At 46.7% G+C, this 23,516-nt stretch overlaps 1 protein-coding gene across 1 annotated transcript in view; it reads right to left on the bottom strand.

The window, feature by feature from the left end:
* The window catches only part of LOC130402984 (carbohydrate sulfotransferase 8-like), a 98,375-nt gene that overhangs the window by 43,862 nt on the left and 30,997 nt on the right, over positions 1–23,516 (bottom strand). The window contains exon 4 of the mRNA XM_056607078.1: positions 17,764–17,946. Within this exon, the coding sequence (XP_056463053.1) occupies positions 17,764–17,946 (183 nt within the window). The remainder of the gene's footprint in view (positions 1–17,763; positions 17,947–23,516) is intronic.

The raw sequence follows: 23,516 nt of genomic DNA, 5'->3' as shown, positions 1-23,516 counted from the left end.
AGAAGGCCTCCTCCGTGCTGTTCCGTCGGCTTTAAGGGAGGCCATTTTTTCTCCTTTCAGCCTAATTAGTTATTTGTTTTTTAATTATAATTTGTTAAATGAAAGCGGAAATTGAATTAACTAGGCAAGAAGGGGGCTCGATACTATAGCTTGAAAGATTTAACGAGTTCAAAGAGGAAAGATCAATAGAAAACGTGTAGCATTGTGTTACAGACCATGCCTTTTATCAGCGGCATATGTGTGGATGTTTATGGGCGTGTCTCTCGGTCTCCCTCTCAGCCACTTTCTTTTCTGATTGGATAGCCTGACCTATCCATAAAATGGAGGAGTTTAGACGGTGGTGTTTTGATTGACCATGTTTCATTCCTTTGACTCCGCCCGCATTCCCTTTACAAAGTGGGACCTCAACCTCAGAATAAACAGCCCGAGATCGTTTCATTAAGTCCCGCGCCTCATCAATGTTTCCCACCTGAGTTCCTTAACCTCTCGACCTCTCACAGGGCCGTCACGTCATATCCCCGCCCAGCGGCCTGATGGAGAACAAGCATCTGGGCAGTGAAACACACGGTGTAAATTGCTCCTTGGTGCTCTGCGCTTCCTGCTGAAATAGAGAAGTCAGAGCGCTGGGAAATGAATCATATACCATCGTGAAGGCGGTGATAAAGTGACGGAGGTAATACAGAGATCACGTAGGAGCTGGCACTCCCTCGGATGACAACCAGAGTGACGGGGTGAAAGACACGTCGTTGGCCGCTGATGGATGCAGAGCGATGATGATAGGGCGGTCGCCCTCCGAGTGCTCTCCCTTTGAGCTCTTAATTAGGTATTTAAAAGGCCTTGTCTTTAAAACGACAGACCTTGCGCCTCTTCGTTTGAGCCAGTAGGAGGGGAGAGAAGGAGTGCGGCGTTTTAAGTACTTCTTCCTGGAGAATTACGACTGGCTGTGGGTCCCGGGCCAGCAGGCTCATTGGATCTGAGAGCAGACTTTAGCTCCAGTATCTGTTGGCAGATTTACATAATGCGTGCATACTTGCTGCCTCAAGCAGAATATTCTCCATTCCATAAAATCACACATAGAAAAGTTCTAAGGTAAACAAAGGAAGAGTGCCAAAGTACGCAATGGGCGAGTAGAAAACAAGTGGCTCCTATTTTGGGGCTATTTTGAGACAACGTGAATGAGGCTATATCTTTCCGGTAATTGGTTCTGGAACAGGGCGCAGTACGGAAGCAATCAAGGGACAAAAGTTCCACTCTATGCATATGTGGATCAATGTGTGTTGACACCGCTCATTATCGGGAGTTCCTAAGTGGACATGATGTACACGCGTGGGCGACACACAAATGACCACAAAGACCAGCCAACCTCCTAGGTGACCAGTGTTCTTTCTTTACAGATTGGCCTGTCCTGATCGACACGATGACCAAGATGGGGCAGCATGATGGGGCGGTGTGTAGGAAGAGCGGGATGGCTAGTAACCGGAAGGTAGCTAGTTCGATCTTCGCCTCCTGAGTGTCGAGGTTTCCCTGAGAAAGACCCCTCACCCTGAATGCTCCTGACGAACTGGGTGTCGCCTTGCGTGGTTGACATCCCCGTTGGTGTGTGGATGAATGGGGGAATGTTGGGCATTATTGTAAAGCGCTTTGAGTGGCCACTTGTACGAAGCGCTCTATAAATCCAGTCCATTTACTATTTACAAATCAAACCAATCGTTTCTGTTAAAAATGCTTATTTACTGCCAACAAACATCTCCAAAGATTAGAGCATATGGATTAGGAAAATCCATAATTGGATCAAACAATCTTTTTGTCCTCCGTTGTTCGTATTCCTTTCACTGAAGCACCGAGCTCAAGATAATGGCTGTATTATATGTCCTTGAGTAGGTGCATGAGAAACGGACTGATTTAATATTCAGTAAAACAGAATCCTTCTCCTTTATGAGTGCATCGTTTCATCAGCTGTCGAGAGAAGAGGTAAACTGAGCACCTCTCGGTGAACATGAGGAAAACACCAAGCCAAATAGAATAAACCCAGCTCGAACAAGACCCTGTTGAGTACGGGAAGATGCACTAAACTGAACTCACGCAAAAAACAACAATCAGGCTCCATGGTAATCCATAGCATGGAGACGCATCCCTTGGAACTTCCTCTAATTGCTCCGTGTATGTGAGAGAACAACAAATGAGGTTCCTCCATGCGGCGAGACCGAGAGCACCTCACTAAATAGTGATCATGTTTCCTCCTTATTGATAACAACGGCCATAACCCTGCATTGTCCCCCCCTGCCCCCCCCCTCCCCGCCCCTCCCCATCTCCGCCCCCAGAGATGTTACTGTGGAGACAGCGGATGAGGCTACCTCAGCTACAGATGGAGAGCAGCTCCACAAGTCTCTCTCCCCGAGCCCGGGCGGATGTGCTCCCACCAGAGAAGTTGACGACGCTGGCGCCGCCGACGCCGCCGTCTTTGAAGTTCACACAGTCACGTACACTCCTCGCTCCCGCTCCCCTGACGCAGCCTCCTCCGTCACGCGCCCACGCAGCCCCCAGCGCGCTCTCTCCCTCACCCATATCATCTTCCTCTTCCTCCGCCTCTCTTTCTTGTTGTGCAGGGGAAGAGGTACGGGTGCTAGTATCAAGGTATCTCTCTCTCCTCTCTCTCTCTCTCTCTTCGCCATCAAGTGGAGACAAGCGTGACACACCCAAGAGGCGGGCGCCCTCATTATCTGCCTTTACATCACTCAGGTGAGCAGGAGGATCGCTTCCCCCTCACCGTCTGTCTGTCTGTCTGCCGGGGAAACTTGTTGCAAAGGGTGGTTCGACAGTGTCAAGGTGTGGCCCCCTGTAGTCGATGGAGACAAAGGGAAAACGCTGATAAAACGCACACATTTGATTAGCGCTGAACCGCGAGAGTGTTTAGAGAATTAAGGAGCTTTGACATGTTCTCCCGTTATTTATTTTTGCCAACACCTGCGCCCATGACTCTGCATACTGCAGCCAGGCTTAGCGCTGCTCCGGGAGTGAGTTTGCATCGTAATGCTCTGATGTTTGCTCTCCGACAATGTATGCATGTGCACAGGGGGGGTGTCCTTGTGGGACAAAGAGAGGCAGGCGGCCGGGGCCTGGTGTGACTGTTCACTGCACGGTGAACGTGTACTACGGCTGAATGGGATTTTTTTTCTGAGAAGACTCTCACACAGAAGCCCCGCAAACACTTTAAAAAGCGGGCGGAAAAAACGGCACAGAGCAGAAGTTGTGATGGAGACAATGCCCCAAATCTGTCAGGATGCTTCCCGCCTGTTCTCCGGGGGGCTCTTCCCCCACTGCTTTGTTGCCTCGTCTGTCGGAGGATCAATCAGCTCTCCACCTCGGCTGTGACACCTCCAATACGTTTGACACACACACATACACACACGCACAAACACACACACACACACACACACACACACACACACCAAATGCGTAATAGGTTACACACCGCATAAGCAAACACACAGGGCTGTTGGTTGATAATATTGGGACTGCTAATGTTCTATGCGACATTTTTATTGTTGCTTTGTCGTGTTAATGTATTTAATATGACGTGTCTCAATGCATGATGTGTCATGCTGCAGTGCTCAAGCACAACAGAGGTTCTTGCCAAACCCCCCCCCCCTCTCCACACCACACACACAAACACAAGTATAAGTCCACAACACAAAACAAGGTAAATGCCCCCCCCAGCAGAGGTACCGGCAGAATTAATTTCCCAAACAACAAGTGTGGGGGGGTCGGTGGGGAGCAATCCCCAGAATCGCAGATTCAAATGTCTTCGGGATCAGAATGACAAAGATTAACTGACGCTCACAGCTTGCGAGCCCATAATTAATGCGGCGGCACTTCCCTGCACGGCGAGCCTGGCAGCGGTACTGACACGCGATTGATGGATTTGGCATTTAGGGGTCAGTGTTACCATGACGCAACAGACAGAGCCGCGCACGTGTTTGTCAGCCCTAAGCCGGAGTGGATGGCTTTGCAGAATTTTTAAATGGCCACATTGGACCCCTCATGCACAAACGCACGCGCTCGCACACATACACACACACACACACAGCCAAATGCACACAACAAATAAAATAAATCCTATCGTGTGAAACTCAACAAAGGCATGTGGGTATTTCTTTCTTTAATTACAATAGCGAGAAAAATCTGGACTTTTAAAGTAGAAAATACCCTCAAAGCATCGCACGATGATGAATAATAGAGCGGAGCACTATGATTACAAAGCAAAAATAAATAATCAAAGCAAAGAAAAACAAAGAAAGGCGATGAATACCGACGGAGAGGAGGGGGGGGGGGGGGGGGGGGGGCACCGGGCGGGGGTTTGTCTGAGCCTGCGGTTCGGGAAGAGGGGCCCGATGTTATCACGGGGAGCCCTGCTGAGAGAGAGCCGGTTCACTGTGCGTGCGGACTGCAGCGGTAACACTGCCTCCGTCAGGAGGGTGGCCTTCAAACGGCTCCCTCCCACCTTTCAGCAGGGCTCTGCAAATCCCTCCATTGAAGCAGGCTTATTTCTCAACAGCGCCTCTACTATTTCTCCCAGCCCGTTCTCGAGAATCCTCTTTGCACATAAACGCCCACGATGAAGTTCCCAGAAAATAGGAAAATGTTCCCTTTCGTGAAATCCATCCGACTGGTGATCAATCGCCTGAGGGGGCGAGGGGGAAATTTCTCTTTTCCAATGCGCTGGCCTCTTGGAAATCCTAATAAGGTAAAACGCAGAGGGGACTATTGATATAATATAGTGTACATCGGGGTGAGGACATCCATTCCCGCGCAACCAGATTGGATCCGCGGCCACCCCCCCCCCCCCCCCCACTCCGATTGGACAAACCTCTACATGGGGGCTAAGCCCTTTTAGCGGCCATCTCTCCATAGCCACCTCTCATGAAACAAGTGCACAGGACCGAGTTCAAGGCTGGCAGGAGACAGGCGTCCATATCTCAGCCAATGAGTGGACGCGAATCCGGCTCGGATTCTGTTTGGTGACAAATGAGGGAGGAAATAGGAAAGGAGCGGCCAACAGCTCAATCGGCTGAGGTTTAATTGAATGGCCCGTGTGTGCGTGTGCGTCCTGGCTTCAGTCTACTGGCTGAACCGCGTTCAGGGGAAAGCAGGTTTGATGCATGAGGGACGGGGTTTCCACTGCCGGTCTGCCTGAGAGCTTCTCAATTGGCTCTGGATACATAATAAAAAACACATCTTCGGCAGGATGTGAAAACAGACGGCTTCGCTACGTGTTTGTACACTTCTTATTTACCCCCCTAACCCCTTAAAGGGGAATCATACATTTCTCATTTGCTACGATTAGCTTATTTCTTCAGCCACTGCAGTGGCGTCTTCTCTTTGTTGCACAGCGCCCGAAAGCTACAATCACGTGATCAATTTAGGAGTGCAATTAGATGCCTATTGTTTTACAACATCTATTATTCCACCATTAAGCTTTGTTACACCCACAGCAAGGCCAGGCCATTTAAAGTCACAAAATATATTATTTTCTCAGCTAATGCCTTTAAGAAACATTCTACCCAGAACCATTGCTGTCAGCATAAAAGTTCATGGTGGCCTGATACTATATATATATACATGTGTGTGCGTGTGTGTATGTGTGTACGTGCGTGTGTACGCGTGCACGGTGTTAACTCAGCCTGCTGAACATCAGCCTGCAGGGTTTGGCTCCCCATTACCCATCCAACTCCTCTCTGATCACAGACGAGCATTAAGGCCGAGTCATTTCTCCCTCTGCGGCCTTTGTGGAAGATAACTGAACATCTATTTCATATCACATATCCAGCGTTTGAGGATCAATAGGCCCAACACACAGAGGGGGAAACCCCTTTGCTCCAACAGTCCAGCCTGAAATAGCCCCCGATGTCATTAATTCCATTCCCCTCTCTCCCTCTCTGTCCTTCTCTCTCCCTCCCTCTCCCTCTCTCTCTCTCTCTCTCTCTCTCTCTCTCCTCTCTCTCTCTCCTCTCTCTCTCTCTCTCTCTCTCTCTCTCTCTCTCTCTCTCTCTCTCTCTCTCTCTCTCTCTCTCTCTCTCTCTCTCTCCCTCTCTCCCTCTCTCCCTCCCTCTTTCTCTCTCTCTCTCCCTCCTCCTCGCTGCCTCCTCCCTCCATCCCTCCCTCCCCTCCCATGTGACGACTGCTTGGATTGTAAGTGTCTTCTTTTATTCTCACCACAGAATTAGATTGCTCCCCATTTTAGAGGCGCAACCCTGAAAGCTCGGGCCAAAATAAACCTTGTCAATATTAATATCAGCGCCGAGCCAAGACGGCCGCGTGCCCCCTGATAGCCTCCTTGAACGGGAGGCCGGCCCGCTTACAAGCAATCTCGGCTCGAACTGAATTTAGGGGAAAAACAAAGAGTGACATGAGCGAGGACAGCGGCCAATTAATCAAGCCTTTGCAAACATCTTTTTTAAAGAATGAAATATTGATTCGTTTTATACACTTCAGCCAGTTTCATAACTACTCTCTTAAACCAACTCCACTCAAGTGTGCGTTCACCTTTGGCGTTGGCAGCCGTGTGCCATTCTACGTCCAGCGGTCTGAGCGAGGCAGGAGGAGAGAGTGCAGAGTGCGGAGAGAATGGAGCCGTCCATCACTTGTCCTCCTCGTCGGGCTGCAGCTCCGTATAATAATATCAGCATTGTTATTATCTGCGGTCTATTGACTTTCTCCCCTGTCATATATCATCACCTCCTCTACCGCTCCATCCCGGCCACCCTTCCCCCTCTCCCTGAGGTCCCCAGCTCCGACACTGGGCGTCTTCAGACCTCCTGCAGCCCGGCCCGGATCAGATTCCTCCGCCCTGATGGAGGGGCCTTTGTTGTGGGCTGCGGCGGGGACGTCGGGGGCCCATTGTGTTGTGCTCTCCGTCGACGGGGCCACGGCGCTCCACGCCACAGTCAGCTATCCGGCCGATAAGATCGGGGCGACTGCGGCCTCTCCTCCAGCGAGACCCCGTCACCTCTACCCGGCGTCAGCAGATTACATTTTCTCAAGATGACTACTTGTTATCACTGGCGCAGGGCGAGAGCCGGCTTAATCCTTTGTTCTTTGTTCGCCGGTGACTGCGCCTGAGACTCTCGGACTCTCTCTCCCCCTCGCCCTCCTCTGTGACACCCCTGTTCAATAAGGGATGCCCGCTCTCTGGTCTTTTAATCTTGCTCTTAGGGCACGCCACTTTGTAAAGGGATTACAGTAATGGAAGTTGCAGAAGTGCACAATGATATCCTTTCTACACTTCTCTTCTCTCCCTCTGTCTCTCTCTCTCTCACTGTCTATCTCTGTCTCTGTCTCTCTGTCTCTGTCTCTCTGTCTCTGTCTCTGTCTCTGTCTCTGTCTCTGTCTCTGTCTCTGTCTCTGTCTCTCTCTCTCTCTCTCTGTCTCTCTCTGTCTCTCTCTCTCTCTCTCTCTCTCTCTCTCTCTCTCTCTCTCTCTCTCTCTCTCTCTCTCTCTCTCTCTCTCTCTCTCTCTCTCTCTCTCTGGAAGACAAAGAGGTTCGATACTGATTGCATTATTGGGATCCTGGCTTCCTGTCTGGTGATGGTTCATGGTTACTGAGGTGGGGCCTTTCGTCTGGGAACAGAAACCACATGACTGCATCACTTCAGACGTCTGAAAGAAATGATCCCCATTATAAGGGTGAGGAACGGAAAGTTCTTTGCTACAATTTCTGTCATCCCAAAAACAAGCAGAGATTGTTTTGTACTCTGCTTCAAGCACAGTTCTCAGCCATTACTGCCGGGGGAACTAAAAAACAGAGCATTGGAGCAGTGAATCTGCCAAGGGGATAAGCATTTGAGTTACGGCAATGGTTTTCTGCTTTGTTCTGGCAGTGAGCCAGGTTTCAGCTGGCGATGGTCTAGCATTGGTCCTGCGATAAAACCATGCACCGTGCTCCCGTGCAGCCCAAGCATTGATTGATTGGATGCTGGGTGAAACCCTGCTGAAGGACTGCCAGGGCGATTGATCAATCACCAGATCAACTAAATCTTAAGATGCGTTTTTGTTGTTGTAGTGTGTGATGTTCAGTTAGACCTAACTAGTCTCATACAACAAAGAAACAACCCACAAAAAATACATCCTGGGAGATCACTTACAAAATCTCACTGCTACCACTAGTCACACTTCAAAAACCAGCAATAAGAATAATCAATAAAGCAGGATATTATGATCACACCAACCTCCTGTTTTTACATTCCCGTACCATAAAGTTAAATGAACTGGTTGACTATCAAGTGGCACAAATCATGTTTAAAGCAAGAAACAAACTGCTACCAGGTGACATTCAGAAACTTTATTTTTGACAGAGAGGGGGGTTATAATTTGAGGGAACAGTTCAACTTTAAGACGCTAGCTGTTCGCATGACTTTAAAATGTCAATGCATCTAAATTGGTGGTGTGAAACTGTGGAATGGTATGAGCACGGAGCTAAAGCAATGTCCAAACATGATCCAGTTTAAAAAAAGGTTCAAAGCAATGATTTTCAAAAGGTACAGGGATTAGGGAGATATTTAAGAAGGAAAATATAGTTAAAAAAAATAAATAATAATAATTCATAATTATAAAAATAAATAAATAAATGTATATATAAAAAAGGATTGTATATATTTAAAGTGTAAATATTGTGCATCCAATTTTATGATTATTTGTTTCTATATATAGATATAGATATATGGATTGTATAAATATAGATATCGATATAAATATATTGATTGTATATATATGTATAGATAGATATATGAATTGTATAACTAGATATATTATAAAAATTCATAGTATATCAAGTTGTATATATGTATGAATTGTAAATATCAAATATAGTATCGCCAATTGTATAGATAGATTGTATAGAGATTACAAGGAACACAAGAAACTAATATAATAAATATAATTTTTTGAGCTGTGAAAAAGGGGTAGGTTTAAATAAGTTTATACTTCTTCCTACTCCTTTTCAGGCATATCATATCAATATATGTGATTTGTTTTCTTTTTTGTGAAATAATTTAAACATCATTTTTGTTTGTCGTATTTTCATGCTTTTCATTTTGTTTTTTGCATTGCTGATACGTCTGAAATAAATTGAATCAAATCAAAAAAAAAAATCAAAAATCCTTTTAGTACTTCTACAACTACTACTATTACTACTACTACTACTACTAATACTACGACTACGACTACTACTTCTTCAACTACTAATTATATTACTACCACTACCTCTACTTCTACTACCACAAATACCAATACTACTATTATTAAAATGATTACCACTACTACTACTAATAATAATAATACTACCTCTACTGCTTCTACTGAAACTACTACCACAACTATTACTATTACTACCACTACTACCACATATACTGCTCTTCTACTATTACTCCCAGAGTACTAACACAAGTACTACCACTACTATTATTACCTCTACTGTTGCTACATTCATTGCTAGTGCCAATGTTTAGAAAGTCTCCTCATACAGTGGTTCTATTTAAACTACTACTGCTACTGCTACTACTATACCTACTGCTTGTATCGCTAGTGCCGGCGTCTGAGAGTCTCCTCATACAGTGGTGCTAGTGCTCCGCTCACATAGATATTCCAGGGCTGTCTGAAGCACTGCCCTTCAGTGTCTCTCTCAAACCTCCAGGATGACTGCAAAGCTCACAATCTCTCTCCCTCTGTCTCTGTATCACCATCACTCTGTCTCGGCCTCTCTCTGTCTCTCTTTCTGTACCACCAACTCTTTCTCTCTGTCTGTATCACCGTCTCTCTCTCTCTCCCTCTTTCTCTCAGTCTCTCTCCGTCTCTCTCTCGATATCAGCACTACACTAAGTCTGATGAGAAAACGGAAAACACACACACCAAACTTGCTTATGTAACAAACTCACCCTTATGCAACCCCCTCTGCAGGTACCTCCTCTGTTTGCCATGAAAACATCCCACCGCTTGTATTTACCTTCTGTTATGTACCCTTAGACCCTCTATAATTCGTCCTTTCAAACAGTCTTTAAAAACTCTTAGGAAAAGCAAGTACCCACTCAAAACATTTGGACTCTCTTTGAACAGGCTGATTATGTTACCGTGCCGACAGGCTCATTAAAAGCATTTGGACACGCGTTCACTACAGGGCTCCCTTCATTCTCTCTTGAGAGAGAGACGAATGAGCATTAGGGGGATGACAGATAGGGAAATGGACTTGGACAGTGATGGGCCGCGACCACGCCTGGGCTGACAGGGAGCCAGGAGGCCGGAATCATTACTGGCCAGGCGGCACGCCACTCGGATCACCCTCCCTGTAGGTGTTAATTACCCCCCCTAAAACAATGTCGATTCAAGGCTCACAGGAGACTGTGGCTGTTGCCCAGCTATGTCATCAGGAGGGATGCATACGTGGATAGACGGACTCCATGTGTTCTAGTTTGCAATGGCGGAGCGGCTATCGGAATGATAATGCTGTGTGTGTCAGTATGTTTGTCTGTGTGTGTATCTGTAGGTGTGTCTGTGTGTGTGTCTGTATGTGTGTATGTGTATCTCTATTTGGCTGTGTGTGTGTCTGCGTGTGTGTCTGTATGTGTGTCTATGTGTGTGTCTGTGTGTGTGTCTGCATATATGTCTGCATTTGTGTCTCTGTGTGTGTGTGTGTGTGTGTGTGTGTGTGTGTGTGTGTGTCTGTGTGTGTATCAGTATGTGTGTCTGTATGTTTTTTTGTATGGGTATCTGTGTGCGTGTCTGTGTGGGTGTCTGTGAGCGTGTCTGAGTGCGTGTGTCTGCGTGCGTGTCTGTGACACCACAGTGGTACTGGGTTGGCCATGGCGGGATTCAGCACGGGGACACAACACCGGGGGCGTCGGGCGCCCCTCCAGAGCCGTGGGCCGACCCAACCAGCGACTTCAAACACATCGGCCCCTCTGAAGATTCACCTGGCGCCCACGTCCCAGTCCCCCCTCCCCCGGGGCCCGTAGTGCGGCCCAGCATGGCATTATGGGAAAGGGCAACCTGACAGGCTCCCATCACCACCCTATCCCACCCACTCTCTCTCTCTCTCTCTCTCTCTCTCTCTCTCTCTCTCTCTCTCTCTCTCTCTCTCTCTCTCTCTCTCTCTCTCTCTCTCTCTCTCTCTCTCTCTCTCTCTCTCTCTCTCTCTCTCTATCTTTCTCTCCCTCTCCCTCTCTCCCTCAATTCCCTTCTCCTCCACTGGATCATGGCTTTGAACTTTGTCTTCGCAGAAAACACATCTATACCTACCTCAGAGGAACGATCGTTCTCTTTGTTGTTGTGGTTCTCTCTCTCTCTCTCTCTCTCTCTCTCTCTCTCTCTCTCTCTCTCTCTCTCTCTCTCTCTCTCTCTCTCTCTCTCTCTCTCTCTCTCTCTCTCTCTCTCTCTCTCTCTCTCTCTCTCTCTCTCTCTCTCTCTCTCTCTCTCTCTCTCTCTCTCTCTCTCTCTCTCTCTCTCTCTCTCTCTCTCTCTCTCTCTCTCTCTCTCTCTCTCTCTCTCTCTCTGCCCCTTCGCTCCTTTCTCTCCTTTCACTCTCTCTAAATTATAAACGTCTCAAAACACCGGCTCAGCTCTTTTTGAGTTTAACAGTGAAGAATAGTTTCAGGGTTTTACACTCCTCCCGGCTTTAGCTCCTAATAGGATTTGTGGCCTGCCCTATTCCCACCGTTATCCCACAACGACGGCTACGCTCTCTCCAGAAGTCTGAACCAGAGGGAGGAGGAGCGCAGCTCAAGTCCGGAATATTATTCCCTCCGCTGCGTTCTCACGTCCGTTCGCGAAAGAAATTAATTCTGTTAAATGGAGATGTGGAAAGAGGAGTGACGGTGAGTATGAAGGGATCAAGTCGACTGGTGGGTCAGCCCAGGCCAGGATGTTAATAGAAAACAGAGTGACCTTCGCATCAGCATCAGGTGGCTAAAACCGGCTCCGTCCTCCCCGGGCCGGCCTTCGGAGGGACACGGATAAGGGGTCACACGGGCACTGGGGTCAAAACAACAAAATCTAATATTTGCTCTGGGTTATTTCCCCGTGAGGTGAAGAGGTGCGGGACGGCGGGAAGGGTTTTTTCAGAAGCAGCGGTTGCCGTGGTTCCCTGTTGTGCGAGCCGTGTGATCTGAACGCTAAGATGAGTACCGGGGCACCCTTTTAATCAAGCCACTGTATGTGGCTGCACAGATGCCGGTGTGAAACAATCACCGCCTTGTTTTCAGAGAGCAGCGGCGGTCGCCGCGCAAAAGCACTCGGATTGAGTCGGCTGTGCCAAACATTGCATTTCAATGATCTCCGTGCCCCGGGAGCGATGGAGGGAGGCAGTGCCCATGCAGGCAACAGAGGCAGGCTTTGTTCGAGGCCCCCTTTTGTGTGTGCGGTGGACGGGGCTTGGGAGACGCAGGTGAAAATAACATCTCCTTCCCCCCCCCCCCCCCCGCAAACATTCACCGGTGGGTCAGGATTGGAAAAATTGCCGGCCGGCCCTTGCGGGGTCATCGGCGGCATTTAATCACATTAAAAGGCGGCTAAATTAGACTCTGCAAACAGACCGGGCTTAAGGGATTATCGGACCTCTGACCAGAGGATCAGATTTGTACCTTCCAGAATAATGCACTGCGGTCGGTTCCTGGCAGACTCTGACTGCGGCCAGGGTGCAGGCTGTTGCAGGCAGGGTTTCCCGAGGCTAGCTCTCATTTATTTCCTACTCTGTTTATCTATTTATTCATTTAAATTAAGCCGTCTGAAAAAAAAAAAGACTAAAACCAGCCGGCCCTTGCCCTTTAGAGTGAGCGGTTATTACTGTGAGCCGGGGCCAGTGGTGCAGGCCATTACTGCAGTAACTCCAGCTCACAGTCCAGTACCCCCCCCCCCCCCGTTGGCCTGCTATGGGTTTTTCTCGTGTTAATAACCATTTGCATACGTAATATTGCTGCTGCTGCAATTGCGCTGTATGTGTATGTAAACACACACACACTGGGCTGTATACGTCACCCTACAGGACATGCTGCCCCTGTGAGAGCAGGCTCTCTGGAACGTGCACTTGAATATCCAGTCAGCCGAAAATTGTACTTCTGCATCTTGTCTTTCACTAACTATGTTACTGTCAGGGAGCAATAACTGTATAATAGATATAGATTCAACACTTTTTTTTCCCTTTTTTTTGTGAAACACAATCTGTTATGAATCGACACCCCGCGAAGATCTGCACTGCAACACGAATCCAGTCACATAATAGAGTCAGGAGGAACGGTATTACAATTGATTTTTAGAATTGAATGATCCTGCCCATCTTATTGATTTTCATGAAAGTGTTATGATATGGGGGAAGACACGACTGCAGGAACACCTTTCAACATCTCTCTCCACTGCGGCGCATAATGTATACTTGTATCACTGCAGCCTTACAGTGAATAATAAATGTAAAATTGTGTGCAATACATGCATATGTACATTCAGTGTGACATATGTTGCGTACATGTGTGAAAACGCTGCATGTGTGGGCAAACTGCAGAGACTCTTGAGATATGGGTGTTTGTGTCAGAAAGATAAAGGAAATGGTTTCACATTCATACGTACTGGGAAATAATGGGCGAGTCATCAACTTTAAATCCTCTGAAGTCTTTAGGTTCTGTCTGTCTGTCTGTCTGTCTGTCTGTCTGTCTGTCTGTCTGTCTGTCTGTCTGTCTGTCTGTCTGTCTGTCTGTCTGTCTGTCTGTCTGTCTGTCTGTCTGTCTGTCTGTCTGTCTGTCTGTCTGTCTGTCTCTCTGTAATAGATTGGGTTTGTCACAAATAATGACAGGGTTATGGACTTGGGAGTCAAGCCACAGTAAGACAGTATGACAGCAGTGATTTTAGTCTGAAACCTCTGGTCTGAAGATTTCTCAAGACCTCAGGTATTTAAGGGCAAGAATGCACACAAAGTAAACAATTTCATTGATTCCCTCTTTGTCTATCTGTCCTTTAACCTTGATTGCTCTCAGTTTCCCACTCTCACTCACACACACACAGACACACACACACACACACCCTCAAACAAACCCCCCCCCCCCCCCCCCACGCACACCAGCGGCGGCTGGTGGTTTTTAAAGTGAGAGAGGAAGGACTGCGCGCTTGGTTGCCATTGGCCTGCTTATACCGTTGGTGTATAGTGGCATAAGAATGTGAGACTCAAGTTGTTTCAGGGTGTTTTGGTGAACTACAAAATAGAAGGGAGGGATAGTTATGTGAATAAAATTGATACAAAGCCACCAGTGGCATCACTGTAATTTGAAAGCTGGTGGGCTGCATGTCTTTGAAATGGACTACAAGGGCAGAAGGAAAGAATGCAAAGCCCATTAATCAAATCAGGCCTTAAGCTATGTTTATTTTCAGTTACAATTGTTTTAAGAACAAAAATGATGCCATTTAAAATACATCAGGTAAAATACATAAAATACAAAAGGCATTAAAGTAGTCATATTTAAGGGCATTAATTCATCACAGTAGTCTGGGCAATCTACATTTTTTATTCTCAACAATGTTAAGGAGGAACTTCCCTCTCCTCAATGGAGAAGCCTCCACTGACGCACACACCCCCACACAACCGTGGCCCCTTTCTCTTCCATTAAAACCAATCACCAGTGGCGTGTGATTTAAGGGTCATGTGGTTCTTACCCGGCTGAGGAATAGTTCCACCTATAACACTGGCGGTGGGGGCTTCACAGTTGCGCATCGGGAGAAATGCTCAGGGGTGTACATTTTCAAAGACAATTTATCTGAACGGCTAACTCCTCAGCGGGCCCCCTCTCCCCGAGAGTGCTTTTGATTCTCCGAATTGTCTTTAAACAATTACTGGGCGGAGGAGCGAGAGGAGAGGGGGCTGTTGGTGATATGTTTTATCTAAATCACAGGGCGCTCCCGGCTGCCACGCCGGCTAAATAAATAGGAGAAGAAGGAGGGAGAAGAAGATAAAGGCTGACATCCAATGTATTAGAGCTCAACACGGTTAGATTTGAGGCACGGCGAGGGCTGATGCTCCGTCGCTCGGAGCGCAGAGACGAGAAACTCGCTCGCTGCTTTAGTGCGTGGGCTGGGAGGACAGTGGCACTGCAGCGCTCTCTCTCTCTCTCTCTCTCTCTCTCTCTCTCTCTCTCTCTCTCTCTCTTTCTCTTTCTCTTTCTCTTTCTCTCTCTCTCTCTCTCTCTCTCTCTCTCTCTCTCTCTCTCTCTCTCTCTCTCTCTCTCTCTCTCTCTCTCTCTCTCTCTCTCTCTCTCTCTCTCTCTCTCTCTCTCTCTCTCTCCCTCTCCCTCTCTGTCTCTGTCTCTGTCTCTCTCTGTCTCTCTCTGTCTCTCTCTCTCTCTCCCTCTCTCTCTCTCTCTCTCTCTGTCTCTCTCTGTCTCTCTCTCTCTCTCCCTCTCTCTCTCTCATAACGTGTTGCTATGCAAACACAGTGATGCAAAGGAAACCTTGAAACCGACAAATACAAAACCCAGTTCAGCGGTTCCCAAACTTTGACTCTCGGTGTACTACAAAAATGGATAAATACAAATGCAGTGGCCAAGCAAAGAGGGCTCTATACTCAAGTATTACTGAAGGAAGGCTATGGTGAGAGGGAAACGCAGAGCAAAAAGCAGCGTGTGTTTTTGTATACGTTGGTGTAGTATTTGTTCTTGCATGCAAGCTTAAAAAATCTACATCTGCTCTTGCCAGTGTGTGTTACTGGGGGTGGGTCTTTGTGTCTGGTTGCATATCTGTATGTGAATGTGTGTGTGTGTGTGTGTGTGTGTGTGTGTGTGTGTGTGTGTGTGTGTGTGTGTGTGTGTGTGTGTGTGTGTGTGTGTGTGTGTGTGCGTGCGTGCGTGCGTGTGTGTGTGTATGTGTGTGTGTGTGTGTGTGTGTGTGTGTGTGTGTGTGTGTGTGTGTGTGTGTGCGTTTGTGACTGTGGCTGTGTGTGTGTGTATGCATATATGTGTGTGTGTATACGCATACGTGTATGTGTTTGTATGCAAACGTGTATGTGTGTATACATGTGTATATGTATGTGTGTGTGTTTATGTGCATGAGTATAATTGCCTGCCAGCACGTGTGTGTGTGCGTGTACTCGCGTCGGCGCACGTTGTCTCACATGCGTGTGTGTTTTTGAGTGTGCTCACGTGCACACGTGCGTGTGTTTGTCAACAGTAAGCCTGGATGTTCTTCGCACCGTGAGCCCATCTGGCTCTGCGGCTCTGAGAGACGAGGGCCCCTCAGAGGAGCAGGCAGTCAGCTGGGCCCCGCCGAGCGCCCACTCAGCGTAAGGGACTATTGGAGTCGCCGGGGCCTGACACGCGGCTCATACTGATGAACGCGATGACTTACACCACTCTGCGCTCGAAACACACCCCCACCAGCCCCACCCTTACCACCATCATCACCATCACCACCACCACCACCACCACCACCACCACCACCACCACCATCACCACCACCACCACCACCGCCGTAGAGGGGCCCCCTCTCCCCTCTCCTCTCGACACCCAGGGGCCTGTACCCCCCATCGCCCGACCACACACACCTCTTGTGGCTCTGTCGGTGTTGCTGCTGTCCTTGACCAATTGCCCCGGCCTCTCAGCATGACACTCGCACCGCGAGGACCCAATCATGCGGTGAGTTGACGCGAGGGTCATTTCTGAAAGATCCGCCGTCCTCAACCGCCCTTAACTGACAACATCAACAGCAACGACCGCGTTTATAGTTTACAGGCTTCGAATGTGTGGCGTGGTTTCTTCAGCGGTGTGTGTGTGTGTGTGTGTGTGTGTGTGTGTGTGTGTGTGTGTGTGTGTGTGTGTGTGTGTGTGTGTGTGTGTGTGTGTGTGTGTGTGTGTGTGTGTGTGTGTGTGTGTGTGTGTGTGTGTGTGTGTGTGTGTGTGTGAAAGTGTCTTCCCGGGAGATCCATAATGGCGGTTGGAGTAGAGCATCGACTAGCTTATCCACAGATGGTGTGCCGGCTTATACTACAACACAACACAGAAGTAGGTACAAAGGAAAGGACTTCCCTCCCAGGACAGCAGGAAATGGGATCCGAGCGACAAAGGATGCCCTGTGTGCGTCGAGCTGCTACTTATCTCCTGCAGGAAGCAGAGGCAGATGTAGTTCACCTTACCCCGGGTAAATACCTGCCAATCACAGCTGCCTGCACCCCACTCTGTCCCTGGGTGTAATGTCAAGTTTTCCCAAGAAGGGCACTCAAACCCGTTTCTGTGGTCTTTTGTGTTTGGCTCTACCTCGTCACAGAGCTGACAACCTCCTTATAAACCGCCCGTATATCCAGCCGCAAAACTGACCTGACTTTTTGTCAAAAACATATCACACTGAGTAAATGCTACTACTATTACCTGGAATAGGCATGTGGTGTGTGTATGTTGATTTATGTGTTTGGGTATTTGTTTGGGTCTGTCTGTGTAGTTGTGTTTGTGAGTGTGTTGGAGGCCATTTTCGGGCAGGTTTGGGTATTTGTGTTTTTGTATATATGTACGTATTTGTGTGCTTGTGTGTAAATGTGGTTGGGTACCACTTTTTTGTATGTGTGTATATGGGTTGGCTTTATGTGTGCGTGTGTGTGTGTGTGTGAGGCTATTTCTGTGCCTGTTTTGGGTGTTTGTGCGTGTGTGCGTGTGTGTGTGTGTTGGACGTTATTTGTGTGCTTGTGCGTGTATGCGTCTGTGTGTGTGCGTGCCTGTGTGTCTGTGTGTGTCTGTGCGTGCATGCCTGACTGACCTGGGGCCTCTTGCGGGACCATCTCAGACAGGTCCTGCAGGTGGCTGAAGAGCACCAGGCCTCCGGCGGCGAACAGCAGCAGGAACCAGAAGGAGCAGAGGAGCATTCTCTTCCGCCGGCGCAGGGAGTCCAGCATCATCCTCCAATCCATCCACAACACCACCCAACGCACCGTGGAGCAGCCTGGACAGAGAGGGGGAGAGAGGCAGGGTATCAGAGAGAGAGAGAGAGAGAGAGAGAGAGAGAGAGAGAGAGAGAGAGAGAGAGAGAGAGAGAGAGAGAGAGAGAGCGTTGAACGAATCATGAAGAAAGGATACAAATAGAAGACGTGCGAGCAGGAGATGTAATAAAACAAGAGGTAAGCTATGTGGAGAGCACAGTTACAGCTCACATGCTGATGTTCCTTTGTTATTAGTTCCTTCTGGTTGCCCGAGGAAATGTTCTGATTAAGTGCAATAACACGCCAAAAACTATTATTTTATCCTCTCTCCCCCCTCCGAAAAAAATACCTGCTATGCATTTTTAGGTCAGACTACAAAAGTACAATCAAAAGCAGTGCCTCAGGCCCTTCTCCCCGTGGCTTGTTGAAGGTTTGCTAATCTTGCGACGCCCCAGCCCCCATTAGAGGATGTTTGTCATTTAACATTTAACTTTTGACTCTTATTGCCAAGCACCAGGAAACAACAAACAATCCACGCAGGTCATGAAACCATGCCTTTGCTTTGGGGAAATCAACCAGGGCTGATGGAATAAGAATTCATAGCTTTTTCCGTCTTCGAAAGAGCAGTACGGGGGTCCATGTGAAAAACAAAAGCCGCTTTTTTTGTTGCTGATGTGGTCAGAGCAGAGGTCTTATAGTATTGATTCACAAGCTTGCACGCAATCCAAGCCAATGTGACACATGGAACATAACGACTATCCAGCAACTTGACTTCTACTTCCCTCCTAAAGGTTAAAAGGCAAGAGGGACTTGGTGAAACTAAACATGTCGTTTCTGACAAGCCTGCAGAGTTTTGCACATCCCTTCACGACACGTTAAGGCACAGCGCTGACACGCCCGCCGTCGGCAGGGTTGTGTCTACACGCTCACGCTAAATAACTTGCTTTCTTTATCCAGCTCTGAGGTGTTTCTGTAACGTTATTATTCAGAGACCAAATATGTATTTCTGGTGCAATTATAATCGTAGCTTCCTGGGCAGCCTTTCTACGATATCCACCTGCAGTGGATTTTGTTGGACTCAGGCCTGCAGTGGATATTGTTGGAATCAGACCTGCACTGGATATTGCCGGGCTTAGTTGATATTATAGAGACGGTAAAGGTGTCTCTGGTCTGACGGGCACTGGGGAGAGTGCGCATGCCCGATCATTATTCATGTTCAAATGACTAATTAGGCAAGCAGGGGGTCCAATTTCAACACTGCAGTCATAGAAACAAGGATGAACAGTATATGTGGTTGTTAGGGTTGAGGGTTGCGGTGGATGTTGAAAGCAAGACAGGGAGAAATCTTCGTTGTGTTAGGTTGAGGTGATGCGGAATGAAGAGACGGAGGTAGAGAACATCAGAATACATTGTGTTAATTCAACAGGCCAGTAGAGAGGTTTGCCTGCTGTCTCAATCAAAGTCATGGTGACCAGATGTTTCCCGAGAAAAACAACACACGAAATAATGAGCTATCGTAAGAAAATACTTTGTGCCGCATTAAAAAACAAAAAAAGCTCTGGAAGGAGATACTTTATTCTTTTAATCAGAGAGGTAAATACACATGCTAATTGTCGATATAAATCCATCATGTCTGCTTCATAAGCCAATATTGAATATGTTAAATCTCGACTGAACTTGTTACAACCTGTCCATCAAACTAGCTGCCAATGTTTGCACATGGACCACCTGAAGATAACGAAAATGCTTGGTAATCATCTTTGTGACAGCTGCCTTGCAAGCTTCAAAACTTACACACTTATTCACCTTTAGTCAGTTGGTGACAGAGTTGATTGGACTACCTTGAAGAGTCCATTCTATTTGAATTGGCAGGAGAAATGTTTCCTCCTATATACAGTATATATTCCTCCTCTATGACCATATACATATAAGACTCATTTATAGAATGGTATATAGAATAATTAATATAATTCAATAAAGAATAACTTAACTTTAATGATCATGACTATGTAGGATGTTGTTAAGGTTAAGGTTAAGGTTTAATGTTTGTCTTCCTCCCCTCATGTTTCCATTTCAGTTTAAACTGCTAATATGTACCTTCCTTCCTGATTCCTTGAGACCGGTTTCTTTTATTCAATGTCTGTCGACTGATGTGTTGCATCAGTTAATTTTATAAGTTAATGTTTTTCTTTACCCCCTGGATTTTACATAGATTTTATTTGTATACATGATTCAGGGTAGAAAGAGAATGCTCATTTTAACCTGCGTTGCCTTCTGTATAACAGCTAGATAACATTTCCATTCCAATCCAACACACCTTTTTGTCCAGATGTGTGGCATCACACTTTCAATACAAGTATTTGTCACTTGGTCTGCTTGTTGCTATGGTTGGTGGGACAGCCTAGTTCTCCATCTGGCGGTATGGATGGCCTATAGGAAACAGTGCACTCTATACTTGAAAAAGGTAGCAGGAAAATAACCATATTTACTTTCTCATTTATCCTCCTACAAGGTCGAACATGAACGGAAATACTCGTCATGATGCCTTGTAAATCATATTCCTTTATTTTGAAATGTTCCATTTAATTTAATACAATCAGTTTCACAACAAAAAACAATCCACTTTATGTAGCCCTATAATGTATTTTGATGTATTGGCTCACCAAACAAAAGTGAGGAGATAAAAATCAATTTCACCTCCTAGCTTTTCCGAGAAATCTCATCATGAACCATTAGCTATGCTTAAATGGTTGCTATGCCAACATGTTTGGCTATCAGTGTCACATCTTGCTTATGCAGGCCCTAATTCGGTACTTCATTTCTACATGTGTGGTTTGTTATTTTTCCTGTGCATTACATTACAACCGTGATTCCAAAGCAATTACGATAAACACGTTTGTCATCAGCACTCAAACTCATTTTACATTGTATGGCTTCACACAGAGGCCTGATTTTGTGTGTGTGTGTGTGTGTGTGTGTGTGTGTGTGTGTGTGTGTGTGTGTGTGTGTGTGTGTGTGTGTGTGTGTGTGTGTGTTTGTGAGTGTGTGCATTTGTGTGTTTGTTTGTGATAGCCACAGCATTATGTGGCTACGTGTGTGTGTGTGTGTTTGTATTAGTGTTTGTGCCCGTCTGTGTGTGCTTGAGTGTGTTTGTGTGCGTAAGAGTGTTTGTGTGTGTGTGTGTGTGCGTATGCATATGTGTATGTTTGTGCATGTATGTGTGTGTCTGTGTTTGTGAGTGTGTGCATTTGTGTGTTTGTTTGTGATAGCCACAGCATTATGTGGCTACGTGTGCGTGTGTGTGTGTGTGTGTGTGTGTGTGTGTGTGTGTGTGTGTGTGTGTGTGTGTGTGTGTGTGTGTGTGTGTGTGTGTGTGTGTGTGTGTGTGTGTGCGTGCATGCATGTGTGTGTGTGAGGGTCGGTGCGTGTGATGGTTTGGGTTCGTTAGGGACAAGAGGGGTCTGTGCAGGCAGGGTCCAGGTGCGAGCGGAAGCTTAGTCTCCCAGTCTCCCACGGAACACAGGTAATGATTGTGCCAGCAGCAGCGGCAGGAGGGAGCTCATTCCACCGTCCTGGCTCCTCGGAGCAGAAGAGTTGTGATTTTGATTAGCGATTCAATGGTCCATGTAGGGGCGGTGGTGTTGCTAGGCAATGCACCAAGGAGTGGAGAGTACAGCAACAGAGTTGGAGTTTGAATGATGTGTCGTTAAGGTAAAACATCATTTCTTAACTCACGGTGATCACAACCGTTCAACCTCGCCTTAAATTACAGCTACAGATACCTTTGCCAGCACGATATCGTTGTGTGTTTTTTACCGAGATTGTGAATCAATCGGATGAGTTTAGAAATGGCTATTTGTTATTGAATCGATGATGCGAATCAATTGGCTATTTCCAGGTACCGGCAAGCAATATTGTTGGTAAGGCAATAATAACGGAAGAAAGAACGTGAATGGAACGCGCTGGCATGGAACAGCGAGATCAACGGGGAAACTCTGCACTCCATCGATGTTTCTATTACCATTATTCATGAAAAATAAACATCATTTACGACTACCAACGTTTGAAGGAAAATGGTTTCTATTGGAACCAAATATACATAGACACATATTTACTATAAAGAACTATGAACAAAGCCAAGAATAGTGTTCTCTTAACATACTATAATACATTAAATATAGTATATTATATGACTGTATAGCTGAAACCACTCCCCAGTATCGTTGCTACTGGTGGATAAGGGAGCTCGACTGTAATTTATTCCACTGTAACACAGTGGCTACTGTACTGACTCAGACTTTACTCAAGCAGCTCGATTTAAGCATAAATGCAAATGAACACAATGCCGACTAGAGCTGCTTGCTGGTTTTGCTTCAGGAACCACATTAATGCCTTTCAACTACCCGGACATAACAAAAATTAATTAGGAACTACAAATAAGGGGAAATCTGATTGACTTCTGACACCCGTCTGACTGCATTAAAGCAGAACTTTAATTAATTCAGTCACACTTACTAAAACATTTGCACAAGTTGCGGAGTGATCATAAGGAACACATGAATACGAGAACAAATTTTTCGAATCGTGATTTCACAGTCATGCTCTAAATGTAATTTGTTTTAGACAACCATAACCATGGTGATCAAGACAAAACAATTCAATGAACTTTGACACACTGTCGTTAGCATAACATGTTCTATACAAATCCGGACTTTGGGCCTCATCAATGGATACTCATCAATCCTAAAAGTTATGGGCTTGTACACGATGTCTGGGTCAAGAAAATATGTGTTTGCTGTACGGGGTTTGCAGATGCATTGATTTAAAAGTAAAACTTATTACCTCTTTATCAGCTGTTCTTTCCCAAACAATTTACCAAGAATGTGTGGCTAGGTAGATGAGAGAAGCAAAGTGTATGCGCGTGCTGCACAAGCAACATTATGCACGCGCCCTTAATAAAGCATCTGAACAACGCTCCACTGACTTTAAACCAGGTATCTCCTGGTTTGTGGCGCAATTGTTTTCTGAAACTGCAAAATAGCACCAGGGAACGGTTGCGCCAGAACAAGCCTCCTCCTTTCGCCGAACCGCCCCTTGGGGCGCAAGATCATTCCCTTATTTATCGACTCGTGGCAGTGGAGGGAAAAGAACGCTCTGCGCCAGTTACAAACTAGCAACGAAACATGCGCCAGTGTAGAAAGTAAATTGCGCCGGATGGAAGATAGGGCTCATAGTGTCACCGATCAGTTGAAAATCATCTGTTGTATTATTGAGGATTGGAGATCTGACGACATCAGTGTCGGCCAGTTCAGTTCCTTTCCCTTCAACGTGAAGCTATGCTCATGAGTGGATTCCCAAAGAACAAGAGTCATCCCAACAATCCAATGATTGGCAGGTTCCATGCTGTGCCACTCATTTGCTATTTCAATTACCAGTCTGGGGTCCTTGCGCATGACTTCAGCGTTAAGTAGCTCTTTGATGCAGTCATTAATGCCTTCACTCATTCTTTTTACACATGTGTACAACAACATAACATGCACAACAACACTTCAACGATTGTTTACAATTACGACAGTCACAACGGGACAGCGGT

Source organism: Gadus chalcogrammus, chromosome 14 (genome assembly GCF_026213295.1).
Source record: "Gadus chalcogrammus isolate NIFS_2021 chromosome 14, NIFS_Gcha_1.0, whole genome shotgun sequence".
Taxonomy (NCBI): Eukaryota; Metazoa; Chordata; class Actinopteri; order Gadiformes; family Gadidae; genus Gadus; species Gadus chalcogrammus.
This window is presented reverse-complemented; position numbering and strand designations above follow the sequence as displayed.